We start from the raw sequence: 27,932 nt of genomic DNA on the forward strand, positions 1-27,932 counted from the left end.
GTTTTTTTTTTCCTAGCAAGAAGCCTTATATCAGCATGATGGTATACTAGAGTAGGCATGTTCATGGATCCTAATTTGCCTGCATACAATAGATTGCTGATGCATTGTCAATATAATAAATATGTATTAAATTGAATTTGAATCATATTTTTATGTATTATTATTATTAGTGTGTATGTATGTAATTTATATATGAATTAACTGAACATTAGAGTTGCCAGCTTCAAACTGTTATTCTACAGCGTGCTACTGTGATCTACAACAACAGTTTATTACTGTAAAAGTATTACAGTACTGTGCTGTATAGAACATTACAATATTATACTGTTATTTTACAGTTCCTACATTATTCTCGATTAACAACTTACTACTGTTAAATTACACTGTAACAATTTTCCTGTTAAATTGGCAACTTACACTGTTATTCTAAAGCGTGCTACTGTGATCTACAACAACAGTTTATTACTGTAAAAGTATTACAGTACTGTGCTGTATAGAACATTACAGTATTATACTGTTATTTTACAGTTCCTACATTATTCTCGATTAACAACTTACTACTGTTAAATTACACTGTAACAATTTTCCTGTTAAATTGGCAACTTACACTGTTATTCTACAGTGTGCTACATTGATCTACAGTTTATTACTGTAAAAGTATTATAGTCCTGTGCTCTTTGGTCACTATAATACTGTTATGTTACAGTTCCTACATTATTCTCAGTTAACAACTTATTACTATAAAGTTATGTTAAATACTGCAGAATGTGATCTTTATAGTGACCTAAATGTTTGGCATTTAAAAAACCCTAGAAATAATAATAATAATAATAATAATAATAATAATAATAATAATAAATGAAAATAGCTGCCACAGAAATGGCTCAGACAAGTGATGCCCTTACGACATTAGACATTTATTAAAGCTTAACATTTTCAGTATCCATAAAATCCATACACACCACTATTACTTGGTTGTGATGTTTTTTTTCTGGAACTATGACAAGAGATGGCATCAAATTGTAAATATATTCAAACTCGTGTTTTTGCTGATTAGAGTGTTGTACAAATGAACAAAATAGCCATAAAGTAATAACTAAATAAAGGAGCTATTAAGATTACAACTGTTTAATATATCAGGTTTAGCTGTGAGCTGGAGATAAATCGGCAGACAGAACATTTCTTTTGTTTGTTTACCTTCACTTTAGTTACAGTATGTTAGTAAATCATTCTGTAATGACGTCAGTTTAAACATGAGACCACGTGACACAACCAGGAAGTGTGAGGAAGGCTAGACCATCTGAATTCACCAGGCTGATTCGCGGCTGGAGCAGGAGCCTCCGAACGTCTGGCCTTCGTAGCCCGGTTAGAGTAGGATGTAGACCCTCCTTTAAATTGACGTAGACGCGCTGACGTCACTCAATTGACGTATGCGGAAGTGTTCCACTCCAACAATGTAGCTTTACACTCGAGCAAAACAGTGACAGTTCTGTCGCATAAAATCTGCAAGGAATCGAACTTTGTTAGATTATTACTTTTTCACGGTGTCCCACTGGCTCTCCGGCGATCACTTATTGCCCGCAAGAGGAGTTAAAGGCACCCGAAATGGAAGTAAGTTCATTCAATGAATTATTAGCTTTAGCAGCACTCAAGCTGTAACATTAGTAACATAAACATACCGTTTTTTAAATTGTATTGACGTACTGCAATGAATAGTTTGGCAATAAACTTGGTGATGTATTCAGCAGCTATCTTCGTTTTGTTGTTTTTTTTGTAATATAAAAGGAAAGTCTTTTTGGTTAAACGTGACAATTGTGTTTGAGAACGACAATATGACTTAATTTTGCATTGGATTGAAACTAAAACGACGTGAAATGTTGCTGGATGTCAGAAAAGTTACAATATAAATTCAGTTAAAAGCATGTGAATATGAAAAAATGCCTTTCTATAATTGTAACTTATTTTATTTTTGCTTTGCTTTCACAGGACCCTGTCGGCATAGGAGCTGAATCTGTGGTTTCACCACCAGCTGATGCACCCAAATCTAAGGTATTATTTGAAGTTTTAACCCAATGTATTACACTCTATGTAGACAATTTGAATGACACGCTCCATTCATGTGGATCTTTTAGCTGAATGGACTGTCCAAAGAGGATCTCATCAAGTTTGCCAAGAAGCAGATGGCTGCTTTCCAAAAAATGAAAAGCAGATGTGCAGGTAACTCGATGATTATCTTTGGACTGAGATAATTGAGGTTTCTGTTTCTGCAGTGTATATCCTGATATGCCCTTTCAGATTTGGAGAAAGAAGTTGAAACCCTCAAAGAGCATCCCAAAAGCAGTTCAGATGACTCCTTGTTGATACAGGTTTGACAATTGTCAATTCACAGTGTATTTTGTACTGTACATAACATTTGTGTGACAGGAGCTAACAGAGAAGATGACTGCATTATCACTGGAGAAGGCGGAAACGCAGCATAGCCTTGCTTTGTCTCGTAAAGAATTTGAGAAGGCGAAACAGTTAGCCAAGGTAAATTGATGTTGTGTATATTTAAAAATATTTACTCATCGATGGGTAATATGATTAGAGCAACATGTTCATAAATTCCCCCTTCCTGATTTTGCATATTTGTCGCACTTAAATGTTACAGATCATCAAAAAATTGAAATTCGACAATGACAATACAACTGAACACATAATGTTGTTTTTAAACCAAATGTTTAATGTTAAGCGAGAAATAAATCAGGAACAAAGGCAAAAGAAAGTAATTGATCGATCAATAATTAATCTATCAGTCTGGATAAGGTTATAACCATTTCTAAAGCTTTGGGACTCCAGCAAACCACAGTGAGAGCCATTATCCACAAATGGTGAAAACATGGTGCAGTGGTGACTCTGAGTGATTCAGAAATCATTTAAAAGATGCCTCCTCGCAAAAAAAGGTGACTGGAAACATCACATTCCTCATTACACCTTGTTGTATACACCACCTTGTATACATGGGACACGGGACGTGGAAACAGCATTACATCATACTTGATAGCGAGGAATTTGTTTCATGATTTGAAACATTTAAGTGCAACAGACATGCAAAAAATATGAAATCAGGAAAGGAGCAAACACTTTTTCACGCCACTGTAACTCTACTTCTGTGCAGGATGAGATCGCAGAGCTTGGTCATGTGATAGAAGACCACAAACGGACCATTGGCACGCTAAAGCTCAACATCGAGGAATCGGACAATAAACATCAAGAAGAAGTAGCATATTTCCAGAAATTGCTGAAAGAGCGAGAAGGCTGTGATAAGGAGAGAGCAAACGAAAGAGAGAAACCATGCCTATCTGAGGAAGCTAGCGTGAATGATGACCAGGAACATGATAAATGCTCCCTAAATGTTCAACTTCAGGCACTTCGAGCTGAACTTGAAGCAATCCAAGATCGAAACTCAAGGGAGATTGCAGACCTCCAGGAGAGTCACCAAAGTGAGCTGACTGAAGCCCAGCAGGAGGTGGAGAACCTAAAAGAAGAGCTGGCTCAGAGGAGCAGTCAGCATGAGGAGGAGCTGAGGGCTCTTGAGGAGGACTGTGAGGTGGAGAGGGAGCGTCTTCTTCTGCTCCAGGAGGAACTGACAGAGCAGCTGGCTCTCAAAGGTTTGGCAAACACCCATGTCCCATATTCGTCATTATTGGTCTTTTCCACTAAAAGAGGAGCATGGTGTTATTTAGAATCTGTTTTTCAGTGAGGGCAGATAATAAAGGGATAATGGAGCTGGATCCCTTGGTGGGAGCACAGTGATGTCTCATAGGGACAGTGAGTAAACCAAACTTGGAAATTGTTTTAAAGCGGAACTCCACTTTTTCCCATCATTCACAATCCTTATGTGAAACATGAACACACATTTTTTTCTTTTTTCTGTGCATTATAACATGAGAAAACAAGTTAATTTGAGCTAGCTTACAGTGTTGTAATTGTGATACACCTGTGATCATGCATTAACACATACACTGATGCTAACATGTAATATTTGCAGTATCTTGCTGTATTTTCATGATTTTAAACACTACCGAAATGTCTTTTCGAGGCGCATTCATACACATGCTTATGCTAGTTCTGTCAACAGCAGCGACAACCCTTATCATGTGTGCTTTCCTTGTGATGGCTGTGTCTTCCAGCAAAAGACATGTGTTCCAGTCCTCAGCAAAAAAAAATGCTGACAACAAACAAGCATGTTGTTCAGTCTTGGTAGTGAAATTGAGAGCTAGGTATCCACTCTTCTGTCTGTGAATGACGCTGAGACTAGCCATTAGTGACGCATTGTGTTAGTCCGTGAGATATAAATATTTTTTCATGTTAGCTGCTACAATAATAGTATTGCTGTAGCTTGGTTAGGTATGTAAATGGAACACTGTTGGCGTTTTTTGTGAGGGCTATAGTAAAAATAGGTATTTCCAGTGGCATCATTAAGCCTATTTTAGGGGTGCTGAAGACCCAATTCAAAATAATTTGATTTTTTTTTCATAGATTTTTTTACAATCTTTGACAAATTTTATATAGTAGTGCAAGAATAGGAGTTAAAATAAATATTCACATTACCTCTCATTAATTTATAATCATAAATCCGTCCATTTCCCTTTATTTCATGGTGTAAGATAGAGAGCCCCTTCACTGCATTTACCCAGTCCATTTCACTTGACCATTTCGAGTACGCCCACATCACTGAGAATCCAGTCTATGCAGACCAGTCTACCTTTGCAGCACACAGAGCCAACTATTGACTAGAGCAGCAGTAGGAGAAGATTGGATATAAAAAGGTTTTTCAAAAAAGCAAGTATTCATCTCTGCTGGTAGCAATTAGTTAGCTCCAGTCCACAGTTAACAGCAGATTGAACCATGAACCACACTTTCCCATTTTACAAAAAAAGAAAAAAAAGAAAAAAAAAATAAATGAAATGGGGGAAAAAAAAAGTATAGGCGATCTCGGCTCATGTCTTTTACCTCAGTTGTTTTGCAGCCAAGAGGTAGATTCCAGCCATAAAGGAACACTGTATATGCTAATTAGCTAGCCAGTAGCTAATATCATGGTCGTGGTTGTAGTGTCAAATGTGCCCTGCGCTCTCTTCAGCCTTTGGGGGCATGAAGACAGACTCAGGAAGTCTGTCAGAATTCGCCATGTGTTTTCATTCAAATTTAATGGTCGCCTAAAACAATTGAGTATCTAAATTTCTAATCTCTGAATCTGTCCAAAAGTGGGAAAGTTATATCCTGGTTCTTGTTCGTTATTTGTTTTTTGGATTTCTTAATTCATTCTGAATACTGCATTCATTCATATCCTGTGCATCTCCAGAGGGCTAAGCCCCACCCTTCCTCAGAACCTAGTGACACCCCTGGGTATTTCCCATGACCCCCCTTTACTAGCTAGCGCATTACTAGCTACCCGCCGATTCTATACCCTGGAAGTTACGAGACTGGAGGGCACCATTACAGAATACTGTAATAGCAATATGTTTTAACAAGGATACAAAAACGCTACAGCCAAATGGCGCCAGGTTGAGGCGCCATTCGGTGAAATAGATGTATTAAGTTTATGGTGATTGCTTTTACAGCCTGAAAATATATATAATAATTGTAAAAAACGTTGGCTACTCCGCAGTATGTATGAAATGAATGTATTGGAATGTGCAGACAGGCTTTTGGACATAACTGGTTGCTTATAGATACAGTGCACGTTTTGGTAAACTACTGTTTTTGCCTTATTTTGCGTACATTTCCCATTGTGACCCAATACTTTATCTTGGAAAATATTGCAAATCTGCATTTCTGACTTACTTTTTCTTTATTAGTGACCTAAACTAAGACAAATGTGTCTACTTTTGTTCTGGAAGTGTTTTGCATGTAGACCAGTGAATTCCAAAATATTACGTCCTACATCCCTGGTCGCCTGGCTAGCTTCCGTTTTATGGTGTTTGTGCATTTTTGTTTATGAATCCTTTCCATTGCTGCCAGTTTGCATCCACCAGGACTCTCAGCATTCACACAATGAATGTTTCAAATGAACATCACCTTCTTTTCTCCAGACAGTTACCTCCAGGACGTCCAAGAAGAAGAAGATGAGGAGCCTGGCCGTAGGTCAGGGATCGCCAAGATGCTAACGCTGTCTGCGTGCAGCCAGGCCGGCTCCAGTGAGTTTGATGGTGAGGTGACGGGGGGCAGACGGCTGAGAGCGGCCTTGGAAGACCTTCAAGCACAGAACACAATGCTACAAGATGAGCTTACCCTGCTGAGTAATGTGAAGAGCGAACTTGAGTCAGAGCTGGATAAAGTCAAAGAGGAGTTCCAGATGGAGAGAGAGGAGATGGATTTCAAAATCAACGAGTTGCAGATGAATCGGGAGAGTGACCCCACAGCAACCAGCCTAAATCTCATGAAGGTTGACCCAGAGATCACTGGATCACTTGAATCCATGCCAGTCCAAGACCAAACCGCACTGAATCCAGACGACCAAGAGAGGCTTCGGTCCCAGTGTGAAACCTTGACCAGAGAGAGGGACTCCGCCCTGGCTGACTTCCACCACACAAGGGACGTACTGCAAAAATTTGAGACAGAACTGAGTCAGAAGACCAACGACTTTGTTGTCCAGTACAAAGCCATGAAGGAGCAGGGAGCAAACGCCTTACAGAACCTCCAAGACAAGATAGAGCAGCTCAGCCAAGAGAAGGAAGAATTGTCAGCCAAAGTCAGAGAGGTTACAGAAGAGCGAGATATTCTTCTGGGGACTGTGCAAGACCTAACAATCAAGAATGAGGCTGACTCTGCTGACCAGCAGGAACTCCAGGCTTCTGCGAAGCAACAATCCGCTTTAGCACTTGAGTCTCTGGAGAAGCTAACCAAGCAGAATGAGGAGATCCTCTCCCAGCTACAAATCAAAGAGAACATGGTTGAAGAACTGAGTGAGATTGTGAATGCACTGACCGAAAAGCAAGACAGAGCGCAGTCCTTGCTTCATTGCCGAGAGGAGGAACTGCAGGAGCTTCAAAATGAAAAAGCCAAACACATTGAGCGGCTGCTGGAGGAGAAGGAGGCAGCGCAACTGCTGAGAGAAGAGACCGAAAGGCAGTTGAAAGTCTTGAAAATGGAGACGGACACTGAAATGCAAGTTCTGAAGGAGGGGAGGGACAAGATGGAGGCGAGCCTGAAAGAGGAAGTGATCAGAATGGAGGAGGTTGTGTCCTCGTTAAAAGTGACTTTACACGACGTCTCTGCAGACAATACTTTGCTCCGGCAAAAATTGGAGGACACGTTAATTGTACTTTCCCAAAGCCAGGAAGAGCGGGAACTTGTGGGCTCCAAGTTGGCAACTGCAGAGGCTCAACTGGAGCAGCAGTCATCTCAGAAATCTGATCTTGAAACCGAGGTGAATTCTCTGAGAGAAGAAGCTGAGTTTGCTCACAATACAATGACAGAACTGAAGATCCGGTCAGAAGAACTTAAAAACGCCAAAGAAGAAATGCAGGACCTCCAAATCCGCTTAGTGGAGCTGGAAAAAGAGAGAAACCTTTTGAGGAGTAGTCTTGAAGAGGCTCAAAGGGAAAGAAGGTTGGACGAGGTGATTCCAAACGAGCTCCGGAGTCTGGAGGAAGATAGGAACGTGCTGAGAACGAACCTGCAGGAAGCGCAGTGGGATACCAAAGGGCTACAGAAAGATCTGCATGATATGAGGATGCTCAGTGAGAAGATGTGTGCCGAGAATCAAGCGCTGCAGGCCCAAATCCATTTGATGTCCAGAGAGAATGAAGGAGATGAAAAGGGTAACATTGAGAAAACAGACCAAGAAAGTAGAGAATTTAAAAGGCAATTGATGGAGAAGGACTCGCTCATATCTCAGTTAAAGGCCGAAATGACTGCCCTGCAGGTCAGTGAAGTTCATGTTCATGTTCCCTCTGAATGTGGTTTGATGCAACAGATGCCAGCCGGTGTGGCTCTGCAAGTGTGCGTTAGTAACTACGTAATCCAGTGTCCAAACATTTTCCACCGATATTCCACCAAATAGTGAAAAATGGAAGGATGCATGGCCACTTTGATGTTTTGGATTTTGCTAAGACATTGTATATATTTAAGAAAAAAACTACATCTCAGCTTTGTGATATACTGTAGATGAAAAAGCCCATTATTCATAAGAAATGTGCTCTTTTGAAGTGAATTAAGTACAGTGGAACCTCGTTTTTTGTAGGATTATTAGAGTTGGGACACTATAGACAGATTCTGGCTGGGGAATCCTTTAATCATCTTTATTATTTGTTCATTAAATGCAATTACTGTAGAACAGGGGTCTCAAACTCAATTTACTTAGGGGCCACTGGAACTCGGGTCTGGGTGAGACTGGGCCGCATCCGGTTTTCAAAAAAAAACAAAACGCATTTATTAAAAACAAAAAAAATTAAAAAACTTCGCTTTGGTTCCAATTTTCTACAAGAAAAGCTCTGATAAAACATTCCACTGTTCTCAAATATCTTACTTTTTATTTTTCTACACAAAATAAGATGAAAAATAAATAAACAAATCAAGAATAAAGAAAGTCAACCAATCAGTAATAAATAAATAAATAAATATAATAATAATAATAAAACGGCAAATAATAAAAACTTAAGAAACCACATATAGTTGCTGGGTAGACAAATTATTTTTTTCAGATTAAAATGAACAAAGCATTATTAGAGCCCTGTAGACATGACAAAACACGACTATAGTCACATTTATACTCTTTTTATTTACAACATATTGCGCAACTGCAGGGTTCTGAGACGCATGCTAACTCGCAAACTAGAGAGCTAGCGACCTAAACGGTAGCCTTCAAGTTATTTCCTTTAAACTTAAATAGCCAAAAACTTACCACTTCCACACGGATAGGGATGATAACTATTAACAGTTATTTAACCTTTAACATGAACATTAATCAAACGTAATATTTTTTTCTGGGTACATGATACCATACAGCATCCATATCAAACTTGCGCGGGCCGCACTAACATTAAACTTTCATATCAAGGCGGGGGCCTCAAACTAGTGTCCTGCGGGCCACATTTGACCCGCCCCGCGGGCCGCGTGTTTGAGATCCCTGCTATAGACAGATTCTAGCTGGGGAATCCTTTAATCATCGTTATTATTTGTTCATTGTATGCAAATACTGTAGAACCTTCATGCGCACTGCATATTCCTGAGCGAATATCTGCATTTTTTTTTTTAATGAAAAGTTGCAAATACCACACAATTTAATACATGATAGAACTTGTGATATGAAGGTCACAATAGGATTGGACTGTAAAGGTTCCTTAATGGCTTAAGGGAGACAAATAATGGAGCAGTGTGTCTAGTAATTATTGTACCGGCTGCTGAAGTTGACACTAAAGTCAGCAGGTTTACAGCTTTACCTGTCAATTCTTTAAAGTTACGTTTGTGAGAGACAGTAATGAAACAGCATCCGTGTGGCTCTTCCGTCGCCTCCCAATACACCCGCCACTAATCTGTGTATCTTCAATAAAGGTAGCAGTTATGTATTCATTTCAATGGCAATTTGTTTTTGTAAATGTAAATCTTAATTTGGGTTGATATTTGGGGTGTCTCAAACAGATTAATTGGATTTTCAGTTTTTCTTATTTGAAAAATGTATTTAGGTGTTAGGTCAGGGGTGAGCACATGAGGCCACATGCGGGCCACCAAGCGTTTGAATCTGGCCCGCCAGTTGCTTTCTAGGTATTTACATTTTTAACATACAAACTGGCAACATGACTTACAAGTCGGATGTCTTATTTAGTAAAAAAAACAACAAAACTGTAAAATTTTATTACATAGTTCGATGTGGTCTGATGTTTACAGAAAAAGGGACAAGAGAACATACAGCTAGTATGTCAGTTTAACACTTTTACAGATAAAATTAGACAAATAATTCAAGGAAAATAATGAGCATATAATAGTGTGCGTGTGGTAATGGTTTTATTTCATTTGAACATGCATCAGATTACAATTGAGCGCATCCCATAATCAGTACACAGTTCCACATGTCCAAAAGGAGTAGGAAGAAGCAAAGCTTAATTAATCCTACCCCTCCATCTGGTACTTTTACAATCAGTAACTGTTACATTTGTTCACTTCCTGCTTTCCATAATACAGTTTAAGGTTTTTTTTTGTTGTTGGTTTTTTTCTGGTTCAAGACTCTTCATCCTTGTATTTAGCAAACATCAACTGCTTGTATTGTTTCTTGAATTGGCTCATCGTTGTGCATTGTTTGATTTCCTTACTCAATTCATTCCATAGTTTGATTCCACATACTGAAATGCTATGGCTTTTTAACGTAGTCCTAGCATATAAGTGTTTCAAATGTAGTTCTTCCCTGAGATCATATTTCTCCTCTCTTGTAGAGAAGTATTGGATGACATTTTTAGGTAATTGGTTATTTTTAGCCTTATGCATTATTTTAGCTGTTTAAGATGAACTATATCAGCAAGTTTAAGTATTTGTGATTTTAGAAATAAGGAGTTGTGTGTGTGTTAAATACTATGTGTTCTGGCCCCTCGGACAATTTTGTTAACTCAATGCGGCCCACAAGTCAAAATGTTTGCCCACCCCAGTATTAGGTTGTCGCGGAATGGATTAATGACAAAACCTGAGGTTCCACTGTATTTCTGTGTTTTATAATATGCTTGCTTCGCAGTTGGGAGGATGTGTTCAATCTGCAACCCTTTTTATTGTCTCCTGTTCCATTATATCTATTTTCTTTCTCTTTTTTGTCCTTGTTATTTTGACAGGATTCTGCCAAATCAGCATTCTCTGAGGAAAATAAAGTTGTGGAGATGTCACAGAAGCTAGGTATCGATGCGAGAAGAGTGCAAAAAAATGTTTTTTTTTCCCTAGTATTTTGTGGGGTGCTCTTACGATTTAGTATATTTTTATTTTAGGGAATTTCCACCTGTATCCATCTTTTCCAGTTCCAGTTGGAGTCATGGAAAATATGACTAGATCTTCAGTTCCCTGTTCATTTTAATATCTGGTACAACTAAAGGTACCTTTATTTGGACAAATATAACGGTGACACAAGAGTTAAAATTTTTTGGCAGCACAATGCGATAGTTATTGATGTTATTTATGATCTTGGCTATTATCGAGAAAACCATGGAAGTTGTTATATATCAGCTCTTAAATGAAACTCTAAAATGAACCAAAACTAAAGAAACAAGGGTGGTTCATTATTTTTTTTTTTCCATGACTGTATGTCATGGTTTAATTTTCTTATAGGGGAACCGCATAGTTTGGCAATTTTGCACATATTTCTTCCCTTAATATAAGCTAGCTAACAATGCACATCATTGGGACACACCTATTTTGACTATGAAACCCTCTAAAAGAAACCTCTAATCATTTCATATACATGCTGTGATCATGCAAGAACACATACATGGATGATAACATTAATACTTACAGTATCTTATCTACAGATAAATATTGTTTTTCCTGTTAGCTGCTCCAATAACAATATCACTGTAGCTTGGTTAATATAGAAGTCCAAAAAAGTGCAGTTCCCCTTTAACATACAGTAGATTTATGCTCTCATTTACCGCCAATTTCCAGAGAATTATTGTTCTGAATTCTTTTTTTCAGCCGAACTGGAAAAAGACAATAAAGAAAAGGATGAGAAGGTCAAGAAAATCAAAGCAGTGGCCGTCAAAGCGAAGAAAGAGCTGGACAGCAATAAAAAAACGGTACATCGAAGGAATTGAAAAACAATCCCTCAAAACCTAGGTTGAACACATTATAATTTAGAACTGCTACATAAATATAATAAGCCTAGAATATGCATTTTTCTCATTTCAGGTTCTCACCCTCAAGGAGGAAATAGTATCTCTCAAAGCAGAGCGTGATAAAGTGAACAGTTCCATGAAGGACATCATCCATGGCGCTGAAGGCTACAAGGTTTGTCTTGTGAGGGAATCTGGGGCTCAACCAAACTACCAGTGAAGTTGTGAATAATTAAATCCTTCATTAAAACGGTGACAAATGGCCTTTGGACACGTTTTATGATCACGGTTGCGGTCTAAAATCAATCTTCTTTTGTCATAATGTCCCATTTAAATCTACAACAAAGTCAATCATAGTGTTTGATTTTAAAAATAAAAACAAAGGAAGTCCTAACAAGCATCGTTATCTCTGCACAGGCCAGAAGCTGTTCTCATGATGATGCGTTCATGGGTACCGTGTAACTCTTAATGTGAAAGTACAATTTTCTATGAACACTATGACCACAAGCCCTCATTGCTCATCACAGTTAAAGTGGGATTCAATAAAAAGTGTTTTTTGTTCTAATGACCAAATTTGCTAATTTATTAGAATTAAAAAAAGAGCTATTTGTTATAATAACACTAAAAACTAACTTAATGAATAATATTAAGAGATGTGCCCATGCATTGTACTTTTATTCATTCATTCATTTTCAACCGCTTTTTCCTCACGAGGGTCGGCGGGGGTGCTGGAGCCTATCCCAGCTGTCTTCGGGCGAGAGGCGGGATACACCCTGGACTGGTCGCCAGCCAATCACAGGGCACATATAGACAAACAACCATTCACACTCACATTCATACCTATGGACAATTTGAAGTCGCCAATTAACCTAGCATGTTTTTGGAATGTGGGAGGAAACCGGAGTACCCGGAGAAAACCCACGCATGCACGGGGAGAACATGCAAACTCCACACAGAGATGGCCGAGGGTGGAATTGAACCCTGGTTTCCTAGCTGTGAGGTCTGCACGCTAACCACTTGACCGCCGTGCCGCCCTGACCAAAAAATTATTTCAAAAAATACATTTGGGAATTTAATAGAATAAAAAAAAAAGATATTTGTTATAATGACACAAAAGACAAATTTAAGAAATCATTAAAAAGTCTGTTGATACTAATAAAGACCAAAAAAAAACCTCTTATTAAATTTTAGCATTTATTAGAATATAAAATGGCTGTTTGCTGTAATATTATAAAATATCAGCAATCAATTACATTGCTTATTTGCAAGATAAGGCATCCTCCATCTGAAAGAGACTCTGAGTGACGTCTCTCCCAGTAACTTCCATAACCTGAAAGCACTGGACTCTCTTTCACCCTCCCTCCAAGTATAAGCAAAATCACTCGGTTGCATCTAATGACACTTGTGTCCCTGATTCAAACGTATACACAGGCAATATCTCAGGTGCGTAGTTTTCCTTCACTGAGGTCTTTGGTATGTGTGTCTCTTGTGTGCATGTTTGTGTAGAACCTCCAGATAGATTACGACAAGCAGACAGAGCAACTGGATAAAGCGCGGGAGAAGGCAGAGGCAGCAGAGAAACAGGCGTCTGACCTGAGCAAGCACCTCAACAGCACTCTCACACAGGTAACACAAGTACATGTTTCATCACTAAAACACATGTGACCGTGGACACACACACACTTCTCACACTGGCTAGTAAATCTACACAGTAGCTCTCACATACGTCACTTTCCATTTGATTTACAGTGTATCATTTCAGCCGGCGACATTTTGCCAGGTTAAGCTTGACAGCGCGGCACCCACAAATGGCCCATCAGATCTGAGTGGGTGAGTTCAGGAGAAATTTGGTTGATATAGACTGAATGCTCCGCTCCCCAAACTCATAACTGTCTTTTTCCTACACGAGAAGCACAGGCAGTTAAATGGAGCAAAGCTTCCATCTGCCTCGCTGCAATGTGAACGCCTTCTCTGAAGGAAGAGGTTTCTTTTTGCACACGCTTTATTGGTCTCACAGGGGGGGGAGGCAGACTGGAAGCCAGTCAGGGAATTTAGAGTACATCTGGACATCTCTGTTTACCAAGCCTCGGTTTCAATGTTTGGCTGACAGATGATGAGAAGACGGCTGTTGCAGGTTCAGTGGTCCTTGCAGAGGGAGCCCACAGAGCCTTCGGCTGTCAGATTTGCATGAAAGATTTTCAACTCTTGTCATGAACATTTAGAATATTTGCTCTCATTTGCATTTCCCAGGGCAAGCATTCAATTTGTTGTTTGTTTTTTTTCCAGCATTTAGATTATATCAGGATATTACAAAAAACATACGCTTCATATCAGGGGGCTCAAATTCATGGGTGAGGCTGTCCCGTATCAAGTATCCACAAAAAATGTGTTCCAAGTATTTAAAATACCTACAAATATTAAAATATAATGTAGCGTTGCAAGGAGTACTTCCGGCTTTCTAACATGTCATGCAGCTTAAATGTTGCAAAGGTTTATGGAGTTAATGTAGTTGTTCTTTATTATATCCATAGTAATAGTACTTGTACTTGTTGCATGTTGTGCTGCCATTTTTGTGTTGGCATTGTGATTGCAGTAAGTGTTCTGTCTTCTTTTCCCTGTACAAGCTTGCTTCCTGCTTACTTTTATTTAAATAATTATTGCACACTTTCTGTAAATCCTTTAAATTTAATGTCACTTCTCATACATAAGTATGTTTGTCTGCTATATGACATATTTAACTGAAATTGCTGATCCAAACAACCATTAATTTACAAAGGAAAATGCACGGCGGACGAGTGGTTAGCACACAGGCCACACAGCTAGTAGACCCGAGTTCAAGTCCACCCTCAGCCATCTCTGTGTGGAGTTTGTAAATGCCAAAAAATGCTAAGTCAATTGGCGACTCCAAATTGTCCATAGGTATGAATGTGAGTGTGAATGGTTGTTTGTCTATAGGCTCCAGCACCTTGCGACCCTCGTGAGAATAAGCGGTAGAAAAATGAATGAATGAATTACCAGGGGTGCCCAAACTTTTTCATACCACTGTATGTAATATGATTTAGTTTGCAAGCCTAATATAGGTAACAATATATTGTAATAATCCCTCACAAGCTCATTTATAAAGAAATTTACCATGCATGACTATAATCTGTAATATTGCTTATTTTCAGGTGGAGTTGCTCAGCAGTGAGAAGGAGGACTTGCTGGCTGCCATGGAGACCTCCAGGAGCACAATGAGGCAGATAGAAGCTCAGAACCAGGAGCTGCAAAAACGGTTGGCGAGTCTGGACAGAGATCTGATGGCTGAGAGAGCAGTGAAAGATCAGAAGATCAAGGTGGGAACTCATCCTACGTTTCTGAAAACACTGATAACATGACATTTTATTCCAAAAAAATCACAAGGATATGATATGCCATATCATGAGACACTACAATTTCAAATTCATATACACAGAATACATACATATATGTTATTGTATACATATGCAGCAGTTCAAACATTGCTCCCTCATTCTATTATGTTTTTTTCCAAAACATATAAATATTTTGTGGTTAACTCCAGTCTATTATTTGTCAATAATGAAAGACAAGTCATTTGTAGTATTGTGGTCACTAGGTGTCAGTAATGTTACATTGATGAGACATTACCTTACATTACATTAACTTGCGTTGCACCTGGAGTCAGCCATGCATGCAGACTGACATTCATTCATTCATTCATTTTCTACCGCTTTTTCCTCACGAGGGTCGCGGGGGTGCTGGAGCCTATCCCAGCTGTCTTCGGGCGAGAGGCGGGGTACACCCTGGACTGGTCGCCAGCCAATCACAGGGCACATATAGACAAACAACCATTCACACTCACATTCATACCTATGGACAATTTGGAGTCACCAATTAACCTAGCATGTTTTTGGAATGTGGGAGGAAACCGGAGTACCCGGAGAAATCCCACGCATGCATGGGGAGAACATGCAAACTCCACACAAAGATGGCCGAGGGTGGAATTGAACCCTGGTCTCCTAGCTGTGAGCGCAGACTGACATGATATCATGAAAAAAACATACATTTTTGTTCGTCCTCCCCCCTCAGTTGCAAACCCTGTCTTAAGTTTAGAATAAATAAATGAGGCTATGCTTTAAGTCTTGGCAGTCTCTTATGTCCTTGCAGAGATTTCATAGTCTGCACTTAAAAGTTGCACAATATGGTGTAAACAAAGCCCACAGTAGTGCATAATGTGAGTTATGTCTTATTAGTGCTTGTCATGTCTCTTATATAGGTAATATCAATATATGTGACTGTAGGGGTGTTATTTCATGTTAAACAAATTTAGAAGCTCATAAACCAGTTTTTAATGCTCTAACTATGAAAATATTCCATTTATTAATATGGAATTCTACTTCACGGAAATTCACCTATCGTGGTTGGGTCTGGAACAAATTAACCGCCATGGCGACTGTATGTGGTTAAAATACAGCTGCCTGTGATTATACAATTGGCCAGTAGGGGGTTTCGTGTACATAATGAGGGTATTGGTATTGGTATTGGTATTGGTATTGGTATTGGTAATGAAGTGCTGGATAAGATCAGTATGAAAGCAAATCTGGAGAATTAATATTCTCCTGCCACGTTAGCACAATATAGAAAGTCAATAAACCATTGTCTACTGGTATGATTTAGGTTTTCGTTTGCAGTTGCTAACCAGCATGCGCAGCATGGCACCACCGACAATATGACAGTGTACTACTACATACGTTGTGTATAGTACAAGCTTCATGTGTTTCAGGATCTTTCATCGGCCATGAAGGAGGTGGAGGAGCTGACAGCCCAGCTCAGCAAGCAACAGCAGCAGTCACAGCAGACCGCCCAGGAGCTGGAGCATCTACGCAAGGTGCACTCTTTTTTTTACTGAAATTCTGTAGCTTTTTAGACACTCGTGTCTCTCAGGAGTTCTCCAGTCAAGCACTGAGACTGGTGATGGCCGCCCTGCAGCCATCAGCTGGAGCTCTTAGAGAAAGAAAGAGAGCAATTGCAGCCCAAAGCAAAGGAACCGCCACTAGGTTTCCATTAGCTGAGACGTTGACAGGACACGGGAGTTTACACGAAGCCTGCCGGGAGGTCTGACTTTTCAATGTGGACATGTTGTTAGTGCCGTGTGGACACATCATCAGTGGAATATAAACCACGGGTTTCTTAGCAGATGATAAGAAATAAAAAGCACCGACCTTCTAATTTACCATATCTGATTGTTTGCTCCATCTAGGAGGCGCAGCAGAACTCTCTGCTAGACATGGAGATGGCCGATTATGAACGTCTGGTCAAAGAGCTCAATGCCAAAATCTCAGAGAAAGATGAATGTTCCGAGGAGTTAAAGGCTCAAATAAGTAGACTCAAAGAAAACAAGGAGAGTCTCAAACAAGAAATCGGTATGTTCTTGCTTTGTCGTTTCACTGTCCTGTATTTAGAAACAAAAAACATCTCTTATTAGTGTGACAATCAAAAATGGTTCTGAAAATGTCAATGGATTTCATAGACAGCAACTTTCACAACAGCTTGCCAAGAGCGAAGATGATCAGTGACCTATCAAACTAAATCAGGGCTCTACATTAAAAACAAAAATGACTTGCCCATGGGGAATCCTTAAGGTGAGAACTACTTGCCCGAACGTGCCCCATGTAAAATGAAAAGACTGCCATAATGATATCATTTCATTTTTGTGGCATCACATGAGAATCTCAAATAAAGAATAAATGAGCGTACTACCATACTACCTTACACATGGTAGTCGTAGTAAGCAGTGATATTTATAAGTTGTGCACCACAATGAAACATTATTGAATAGACACATTTGTGTACTAGTAAAGTGTTTTTAATCCAGAAAAAAATGCTCAATGGTCAAAGAATAATTTGTGAAGCAAAAGTGAGAAAAATACACAAAGAAATGGAACTGCTAGATTTTGTAGCTTGTGCAAAATCAGCACTTGGTATTGGATCTAATCGGTGGTGTTTCATTGTGACCATGTAAAATTGTCACAGCAATGTGATTCACTCATTTGCTGCCGCTAATAAAATACTAGTTTAGGAGGCACTGTTTCATCACTTTTTGGTGTTTTCCTTCAGAAGTTGTTGAAGAATTAGATCATGTTGGCAGTTTTCGTATCGCTGATTGGTTGATTGCGAACAAGAACGGGACTGCGGACCGCGGTCTAAATAAACGATTCTGATTGGTCCATTTCAAGATTTGCAAGGATTGGTTTGCAAATTACCACCGGAATTACACAGTCCGTGTTTTACCAACACCCCACAAGAACCGCTTTAAAAAAACTCTTTTTAAAGTAGTACGGCATGCCAAAGTGCACTTGCCCGACAAGAATATCCCTGATTGGATTTACTTGCCCGAATTTTGTTTTAACTTGCCCCGGGCCATCGATACATCGTTATTGTCGAGCCCTGCTAAATGCTATTGATTCCCTTTGCCTTGTCTGTCACTCTATGTCAACTTACAAACTGAACATCACATGACTGGGCCGTGCTGTAAAAGAGTAATTACAAAGAGTAATGCAGTTGTCATGCTGATTATGTCATGCTTTCAACTCTTAAAATGACTATGATGCAAAACTGACTTCTTTGATGTCACATTTATGTTACATATAATTATGTGGGGGTGCAGAGAGTAAAGTAGTTAGAAAATGTAGCGGACAAAGATACTACTCAATTGACTGAAAGAGAGAGACGACTAATAACAAGTAAAAAAGTAGGGGTATCACAATATGCAATATTGGTTTCACAAGAACGAGACGATGCAGTATTTTAACATTAAACAACAATGTAACAGAACAAAGCAGGTAGATTTTGAAATGTTGTATAACTTCTCGTGATTTTAAATGTTCAACTTTGTTGCATAAATTGAAACAAAAACTAAAATATGGGTGTGAGACGGGGTAAAAGAAACCAAATTATATATACATATATAACATAATGATGACAGTTGATGTTACTACGAATCGTTTATTTTGACATTTAGTTTTTAAAATAACTGGCATTTGTTGATGGTAGTAATCATTTATATTGATAGTTTTTACACATCAGTGAGATCAGATGATACGTTTACATGGATGTGAGTGCTATTTCCTGTGGAAAAAAACCCTGATCTGAACTAACGGCATAGCTTACTTGTTTAAAAAAAAAAAAATGTCACCGTGGTAAAAAGTCACATTTGTAGTCCGAAAATGCAAAAGCTAGGCGTATAACTCTTAACTAGCTAGCGAGCTATAGCTGCCGCCAATGACAGCTAGGCAAACCGTGTAAACAAAGATGCAAGAAAAGACTAGGTTGATTGGTAGCTGACCAATCAGGGCATCCCTAGTAAAGACATGTTAACAGATTGCAGTACATAAAAAACCAAAACAATGACCTGGAATTGTTTAACAACAATCGGAAACTATTAATGCTGACACCCCTATCGAAAAGCTAGCATTGCCTTTAGACTGCATGTCGCAGATGCCAATTCTGCAACGTAACAGAATGAAAGATAGCATATTAAGGGAAGTATTGCATTATTATGATATACTATTATTGATTATTTCTCTATATTATCATAACAATGATTTATTTGGTCTCAAAAAATTTTTACTTGCATTGTATTTTTAATGGTACTTTTCTTAAAATTAATATTAAAATCTTGTCTCGTCTTGTTCTTGCGGACCTAATCTTATTGTCTCATCTCGTGACTTGGCAACCGTAGCAACAACTACAGTGGCAAAAGTATTCATACCCTTGAGCAACACTCAATTTCTTGGCACAGAGCAAAGGAAAGATGTGTTTCTCCTTTTTTGCATGAAAGGAAATGGCACAAAAATGACAATCCATTACATTTTTGTTCATAAGTACTCTTTATTTTTAGTTGGAAATGATTGTACACCAAAAACTCTTGCATCATAGTGTCACAAGCCTGTATTTACACATCTGTGACTCTTATAGGCTTCATTACTCCCTATAAATTGTGCCCAATAGTCACCTGTCCACAGTCACCTCTTGCTTGTCAGGAGACAACAGTCATAAAGTCAAAGGACCTGTCAGAAGACCTCAGAAAGAAAGTCATCGCAGGTGCCGTCAATGTGCCAAAAAGTACTGTTGCATCACTGGTCCAGAAGTGGAAGCGTCATGGTGCCACTGAGAACCTCCGAAGAATAGTGCATCCCTCCAAGATCACGGCAAAAGGCAGGAGAAACTGCTTCAGACTTGAAGGTCTGAAGCAGTCTCTCCAGGTTGCTGGGACTAATGTACACAAGGAAGATCTCCATGGGTGTTTTGAAAAGAAAAAGCCATACCTGAAGAAACAATATCTCAAGACTCGTTTGCAAACAAACAAAAATGAACTTTTTCGCAAACATACACCAGGAAGTATGTTTGGTGCAAAGCCAACACAGCTGATGATCTGGCTCATACCAGCCCTACCTTAAAACATGGATGTGGAAACATAATGCTGTGTGTGAAGAACCTCTTCGTGAACCTTGAAAGGAGGTTTATCATTCAGCAGGGTACTGATCCAAAACATTCAAGAATGGCTCAGGAAGAAGAAAGTGAAGCTTCCAGACTGGCCAAGTCAGAGCCTGGATCTCAACCCAATAAAAAAATCTGCGTCAGGATATGAAGATTGCCGTCCACCGAAGATCACCAAGGAACCTGACTCAGTTGGAGTGGTATTTCGAAGAGGAGTGGGCAAAACTGTTCAAACACCATTGCGCAAAACTCATCATGTCTACCCAAAGCGATTGGAACCTAGTGTACTATGACTTGATGACATTTGCAACAATGAAATACAGATTAATGCAATCTATAGTAAAGAGTGCAACACATTGTCATGTTTGTGCTATTTCCTTTCATGGAAACAGGAGAAAGACTTTTCCTTTGTTCTGTGTTGCTCATGGGTATGAATAATTTGCAACCCACTGTATCGTTGCTTGCGAGATACAGCTGTTTAATCTGATGACTACTTCGATGCCTGACCAGCTCCTGAAAATAGTTGGAATTAAACTGAAGTTGAGTTGATAAAACGTCCTCGGCGATCCCTCAGCCTTTTCAAATGCAGGCTTGCTTAAGTCCAAACCTTGACAACTGTTAATAGCGTGTGAATCAAGAGGCATAGTTACTCAGACTAAACACGGTTGTATCTTGGAAGCAACCATAGTTATTACATAGCAGTGGTCTACAATCAATTGAGTCGTGTCTTTTGTCCATAAGATTTTCCATCCTCTGCTCAACCACCTAGCATCATACAATGCCAGTCGTAGGTATGGCACATCAAACATCATATTTGTATCAGCGGTTTGAAAATATCCAAATTGGAATAAGAATTTTTTGTTCTAGTGTCCTATTGTCCTCTAGTGTCCTTTAACACCTCTGCTCTCATGTTGTCCTCAAAGCATAGCTGTGTGTCTAAGTTGTTTAATCAATATAAACACATAGTGTGTCCGCTGTTAAGTTAACTGTTTTTCCATCCATCCATTTTCCTCCGCTTATCCGGGTCCGGGTCGCGGGGGCAGCTGTCTTAGTAGGGAAGCCCAGACTTCCCGGTCCCCGGCCACCTCCTCCAGCTCCACTGGGAGGACACCAAGGCGTTCCCAGGCTAGCTGTGAGACGTAGTCCCTGCAGTGTGTCCTAGGTCTGCCCTGGGCCTTTTCCCGGCTGGGCATTCCCGGAACACCTCACCAGGGAGACGTCTGGGAGGCATCCGGACTAGATGCCCGAGCCACCTCAACTGACTCCTCTCGATGTGAAGGAGAAGCGGCTCTACTCTGAGCCCCTCCCGGATGGCTGAGCTCCTCACCCTATCTCTTAGGGTGAGTCCAGCTACCCTACGGAGGAAACTCATTTCAGCCGCCTGTATCCGTGATCTCATTCTTTCGGTTATGACCCAAAGCTCATGACCATAGGTGAGGGTTGGAACATAGATCGACCGGTAAATTGAGAGCTTTGCCCTCTGGCTCAACTCTCTCTTCACCACGACGGTCCGGTACAGCAACCGCATTACTGCCGAGTCTGCACTGATCCGTCTGTCGATCTCACGCTCCCACTTTCCCTCACTCGTGAACAAGACCCCAAGATACTTAAATTCCTCTCCGACTGAGAACCATGGCCTCTGTTATGGAGGTACTGAGTCTCATACCAGACACTTCACACTCAGATGCAAACCGTCCCAGTTAACTGTTTATTAAAAAAAAAAATCACAATTATTTTTTCAGTTTATTTTGGTCATTTTTTTCTTTTCTTATTTCTCAGGAAGTTGTCAACCCTATTCAACGGTGTTGCTTTATCGTTCATCGATGCTTCCTTTTATGTTTGTGTGCATGTATGTGTCCAGACACTTTGAAATCTCAGTTGATCCAGGCGGTGGAGAAGACTTCCAAGATTAAACAGTTGCTAGTGAAGACCAAGAAAGATCTTTCTGATGCCAAGAATGAGGTCTGTTTTTCTGTCTTCTAGTTTATTTTGCATGCATTAAAAAAATGTATTGCTGTTAATGTTAACTAATGTTTCCTATATACAGGAGAGCTCTCTAACTATGCTGCAGGCTTCATTAAGAGGAGAACTAGAAGGTAGCCAGCAGCAATTAGAAAATGCCAAAGTAAGACAGCCATTGTTTCCCACTATTTTCAACATATAATGCTTAGCTTCAAAGTTAACATAATATTTATCTTCATGTAAGATTGAGGTGTGTGACCTGACAGCTGAGTGCTATCATATGAAGGAGCAGCTCCGGTCTGCAACAGAGCAACACCAACGAATCAGCAGCTCTCTCCAGCAGCAAATCCACATTCTGCAGCAAGAGAGAGACATGGCTAAGGTACTGTGCAACTGAATTTTCTACATACTGTATCATAACTCTTTTTTTTTTTTTTTTTTGCTCTTGCTGTGATGCAAACAACCAGGCTTGAGCAAATTTGTCGGCTAGTCTAGCTGCACAGTCGCCCATGTTCACATAAAAGTCCAGTTTGAAATGCCGTTGACAGATTAAAATGCATTCATTTTACAGGTAATCAGGAACTCCAACCACTTGTGCCTCATGGTGGTGCCTTTTGGAATTGAAAACAAATGTGGTGTTCCCTTTTGAGGCATTTCTAGCAAGTAAACAGTGGAGCAGCGCTTGGGGGAGGGCGGGAAACAGAGCTAGGGGAAGGGCACAGGGCTTTTCTGGCTTACAGCCATGCCCATATAAGGAAGTCCACCCCTCTGTGACATCACAAAGGAGCAGTATTACCATGGCTTTTCAAACCAAGCATTTGAGCCATCTGAAACCTTTTTATTATCTGAAACTTTGGCTTCGTTTAACAGGAGAATACAACATTCTAACCACATTTATAGGTAAAAAAAAGTGGAAAAAGAGTCCATTGAAGAAAGAGGTTTGTGGAGCATGTGGGTGGCAGGAGCCGCTTCATTGACCGTTAAAAAAAAATAAAAAATCATGGGCAAGGATTGCAAGGATGGTTTACCTTGATATATGCAACTTGACTGTTCAGACTGCAATATATCAGGTATATATCAGAATTACCGTAATTTCAATCACAAGCTATAAGGGAACTCAAAACAAGCTTGTCAACCAATTGGAAATTGCAAGTGCTCATTACTTAAAAGAAGAGGAAGCAGAGAAAGCTGAGGGTTTTTTTGGCCACATCTTCAGACTGCCAGACTACACACTAGTCAAAACAGCGGTCTTTGGCATCGCTGAAGGCAAGAACAAACATGGCAGACCCAAGAGAGAATAGCTGAATGACATAAAAATATTCCCATAAGAGCATATGACAAACAAAGACCATTGAAATGGACAGAAACAAGTGGAGCAAATTTGCGGACATCTCTATCGACTCCCATTAAATCAAGTAGTCAAGTCATTACTCAATATTTGAACAGTCTGACTCACTGTGTCATCATTAACTTAGCATTTAAAAGGTTGGTAAGAAATATACAAGACAAGTATTAATACAAGTTTAGAATAAGAAATAAATTGTAACTCCCTCGGATGTGCAATGATCAGACAGCAACTAGTTCTTGTGTTTTACCGATGGATTTATTCCAAAACCAACGTGAGAACTAAAGGGGTTCAAAAGATACAAAATACAATAAATTACTGGTCATATAATACAAATATACAATAACTAAGACTAATAACTAATAAGACTAATAACTAAACTAAGACACTAAGACTGAAACGAAAACAATACAAAACACATATACTGTACCTTAATGGCTGCACACATTAGAGATGATCTTGAACCTTTAGTACCTATTAGCCTTTGAGCTCTAAACAGTGTGGCAACAACTGAGCTTATTTTCTGTGGGTGTAACGACTAAACGTGCACATGGAAACGATGAATTTAAAGAAATTTAGTTCCGCCTCATTAACTTGCGTATATGCATCTAGGTAGGAACCAAAAACAAAAATAGTAGGAACTTAAAACTAACAGCATACACTGACTGAGAGGCAGTTACACAAATATTTCATCTATCTACTTCAGTCTGAACAGTCAGGTCGCAACTATCAGACCTGTATGTCATCGAAAGGCATGGTTTGCTGTTCGAGACTTGGATAAAGTCACTCACCGATGTATGTAAAAATTTCTTGTCGGTAGTGGAAAATTATATTTAAAATGTCAGTGAAGCGACTCCTATCCTACCACCCACATGCTCCAAACGTCACATCTTGCTCTCTTTCTTCTTAATCGCTGACATAGAATCATTTGCTTGAGAAAGTATTGGCTCCTATTGCACAAAATCCTTGAAATTGCCACAAACACTTAAAGGTGTTACTATATTGCACTATACTGCATAGCTGTTGATTATTATTTAATTTCCAGGTCGAACTTGCGACAACAGCTGAGGAGTTTGAGGGTTATAAAGTGAGAGTGCACAATGTACTGAAGCAACAGAAGAGCAAACTCGATGGGCAGAATGAAAGCAACGCGAGCAGACTAGAAAGGTAAAGGGGGAGGGGCTTCAGAGAAGAGACCATGACTAATGTTTTATTTATTGTTTTTATCTTTGCTATCTAATGCTGCTATCTTGTTGTTTTCATCCAATGCTTTTGTTATAGCAGGTGCTATAGAAATTAAATTACCGTAAGCCGGGGAATTCTGTGACTAAAATGAATGTACTGTGTTTTCTACCAGAGAGCAGTTGTCGTCTCAGGTGGACCAGCTGAGGTCCAAACTGGCCGAGAACCAGAAGTCTCTCCAGAGCAGCACAGCGGATCTGCAGCAGCTCCAGAATGAACATGACACACTGCTGGAACGACATAACCAAATCCTGCAGGAAAATATTATCAAGGAGGCCGACCTCCGTGAGAGGTTAGGTATTTTAGTTAGTTTGTCCCAGTCTGTAATTAAACATACAGTACCTCCGATTTTCCTCCTCCAGGCTCCTGTCGGTGCAGTCGGAGAATGTGGAATTGCGGTCAGAGCTGGCTCAGACTCAAACGGACTCATCATCAAATATCGAGGCCCAGCGACAGACCCACCGGGAGCAGCTGAGGAAGATGCAGGAAGACCACCGTGCCACCGTTGAGACGCTTCAGCGGCAACTGAGTCGGTGTGAGGACCAACTCTTCATCCTGCAAAATCAGAGCAGTGAGTATTTTTCAACCTTATCCATGTGGATGCTGAGTGTATTTTTGAAATGGGAAATACCTTAGATAGATAGATAGATAGATAGATAGATAATCCTAGTCTACACCAGTCATTCTCAATTGGTCACAGAGTAAATAAAAGGAAAAAATAAATCTATCATCGCACACATCAGTTCATTCATAATGAAGGCACTTTAAATGTAATTTAAGCAAGAGGCCAGTGATCTTTTTTTAATTCTCATATGGCACTTACATTGGTCTGACCTGGGAGTATGTTTATATAAAATATCAACTTCGAGCAGTGCTTCTTAAATAGTAGGGCGGGCACCCCTTGGGGAGGGCGCAGGGAACTGTTGCATCCATTGTAATGCAGACCTACCAACATGTACAAATTTATGGTACTCAATAGGGCTGCAGCTATCCGATATTTTGGTGATCGAGTATTCTTCCAAAATATTTGTTGAGTAATTGGAAAAACCAGGTCTGTCAAAGATAACGCGTTAATGATGACAACAGAACGTCCCAAACAGTAGTAGTAGTAGTAGTAGTAGTCTATTGCACTAAACAACACTTGAGCCTGAGACTGGTCCCATATAAATTGTCAAGAGTTTGTTCATTCTATGAGAGGAGTGATGCAGGAGAGAACTGCGGATGGCAGGTCGTCTGTGTGTTTATCAGTTGGAAGCTCATTCATCACTTCCCACACAGCTGTTGCGCGGAGTGAAACAGCAAACACACATACACACACACACACACACCGCAAGGGCTTGGATAACATCATGTGCTGGCGACCTTGCTCTCTCTGTACCCGCCTCTCAGTGTGGCGAGCAGCTCATGGTGGCATCTGGAGAAGCGCGTCATTAGTCGCTCACACTTCTGAAGCTTTGCAATGGTGGTCAAGTGGTGGTTTTTACTCAATAAAGTTAGATTCTTCAATATTCATCAAGTCTGTCTGCCACCATGTTTGTGTTTTATGGTGAAGACTTGATCGTTTCTATGTTGTACTGGTTCTACTGAGCAATAATAATGTTGTATGAAATAATATAAAAGTGAAATATATATGATATTGGCACGCAAATGAGACCTGATCAGGCCTCCACTGAGCAGTAAAGCTTGCTAGCTTATTATGTCCATGTCCTGGAATTTGACCTTCAGATTGTAAATATGCCATTTGCAATGATTGTAAAGTGCTTATTATGTGGGGGGAGAGTAAGACGTCTTCCTTTATACTACTTCTTATCTAATAGCATACTTCAGCAAACCTAGCGTACCTGCAGCAAAACACTGTATAATCTAGAGTTTCATCATTTGCATCTTGTTTTGATCTAATACAGATGTACATAGAGATGTGCGGCTTCCGAAATTGCATCTTTGTTATAATAGTTGACAAATGGTCAAGATTTCTTAATGACTATTTTGTTGAGATGAAATCCCTCCATCCATTTTCTGTACCGCTTTTCCTCATGAGGGTCGCAGGCATGCTGGAGCCGAGAGGCGGGGTACACCCTGGACTGGTCTCCAGCCAATCACAGGGCACATATAGACAAACAACCATTCACACTCACATAACCTAGCATTTTTTTGGAATGTGGGAGGATATCACAGTACCGGGAGAAAACTCACATACAGGACAACATGCAAACTCCACACAGAGATGCCCGAGCGGGGAATCAAACCCGGTTTTCCTAGCTGTGTGGCCGTTGAGACAAAATATTACAAACAACTATGGCAGTTTTCTATAAGTTAATAGATTTTGCATTATTTGTCTTATCTTGCACAAAGTGTTGATTTGTTAAATACACCGAGGCATCACAGTTGAATCATAATCACATGACATTAGTTTGAAGAAAGAGCTGCTGCCAGTGCCTGTGTTGGTAATGAAGTGGTGGATAATGTCTCATAATCTACGTAAACTGTCACATTGTTGGTCTTTATATAGCTCACTTGCTCCAGTTTTGTTTAAAGCTCAAAATCCCAACTTTTTGCATTGTTAAAGTATTCACTTAACTAATTAATCATGATTGTGTATTTTACAGTGATGAACGATACTGATAATTTTTGCTACAGTGATTGCAGTGGAGTGCATTCAATGCACAGGCATACCTGATGTGAGTCTAAATTGATGATATATGCAATGAAGTGCGCCCTATGTGCAAAAAAAAAAACCTTACTTCACACTCCTGTGCTTTGACGTGGGGCTCTAAGAAGACGAGGCAGAGATTGATACTGACGGTGAAGCACTCGGCGTGTTGACAGAGCTCTTGACTCGGGTTCATTAATAACAATCTTAGCTGTTGTCCACCAATTGATAAGATCTCCTGGTATGTTCACCATAGTGTTGAGCAGCTGAATTTGTGTCTGCTGCCCCCTTATGTTATGTATTAGGTATAGCAAAGGAAATATATACAGTTTTTTTTACCTGGTGGAGGACTGATTTCACTCCAGAAGAGAAATATTGATGATGTTTGTCATATTTCAGTGTTTTAACATACTGTCTAAATGGCAAATTTGGTTAAAAAAAAAAAAAA

The 27,932-nt window shown here is 39.7% G+C and overlaps 1 protein-coding gene across 2 annotated transcripts in view; it reads left to right on the forward strand.

Moving 5' to 3' along the window:
• The first annotated feature begins 1,298 nt into the window (after positions 1-1,298).
• gcc2 (GRIP and coiled-coil domain containing 2) overlaps positions 1,299-27,932 on the forward strand; it is a 30,700-nt gene continuing 4,066 nt past the window's right edge. Inside the window, exons 1-20 of one of the 2 annotated variants that reach the window (XM_058082492.2) lie at positions 1,300-1,611; positions 1,987-2,049; positions 2,133-2,217; positions 2,296-2,366; positions 2,425-2,529; positions 3,158-3,650; positions 6,075-7,909; positions 10,800-10,860; positions 11,650-11,750; positions 11,863-11,961; positions 13,293-13,412; positions 14,957-15,121; positions 16,570-16,674; positions 17,047-17,209; positions 22,147-22,247; positions 22,333-22,410; positions 22,492-22,629; positions 24,638-24,759; positions 24,950-25,126; positions 25,197-25,405. In XM_058082492.2, coding sequence (XP_057938475.2) covers positions 1,606-1,611; positions 1,987-2,049; positions 2,133-2,217; positions 2,296-2,366; positions 2,425-2,529; positions 3,158-3,650; positions 6,075-7,909; positions 10,800-10,860; positions 11,650-11,750; positions 11,863-11,961; positions 13,293-13,412; positions 14,957-15,121; positions 16,570-16,674; positions 17,047-17,209; positions 22,147-22,247; positions 22,333-22,410; positions 22,492-22,629; positions 24,638-24,759; positions 24,950-25,126; positions 25,197-25,405 — 4,297 coding nt within the window. In that variant the 5' untranslated portion in view covers positions 1,300-1,605. Of the gene's footprint in view, positions 1,612-1,986; positions 2,050-2,132; positions 2,218-2,295; positions 2,367-2,424; positions 2,530-3,157; positions 3,651-6,074; positions 7,910-10,799; positions 10,861-11,649; positions 11,751-11,862; positions 11,962-13,292; positions 13,413-14,956; positions 15,122-16,569; positions 16,675-17,046; positions 17,210-22,146; positions 22,248-22,332; positions 22,411-22,491; positions 22,630-24,637; positions 24,760-24,949; positions 25,127-25,196; positions 25,406-27,932 lie in introns of both variants that reach the window. The other variant, XM_058082493.2, reaches the window with a different exon arrangement.

This window comes from Doryrhamphus excisus, linkage group LG12, assembly GCF_037039965.1.
Source record: "Doryrhamphus excisus strain RoL-2023G ecotype Guam linkage group LG12, RoL_Dexc_Guam_v1.1, whole genome shotgun sequence".
In the NCBI taxonomy this organism is placed as follows: Eukaryota; Metazoa; Chordata; class Actinopteri; order Syngnathiformes; family Syngnathidae; genus Doryrhamphus; species Doryrhamphus excisus.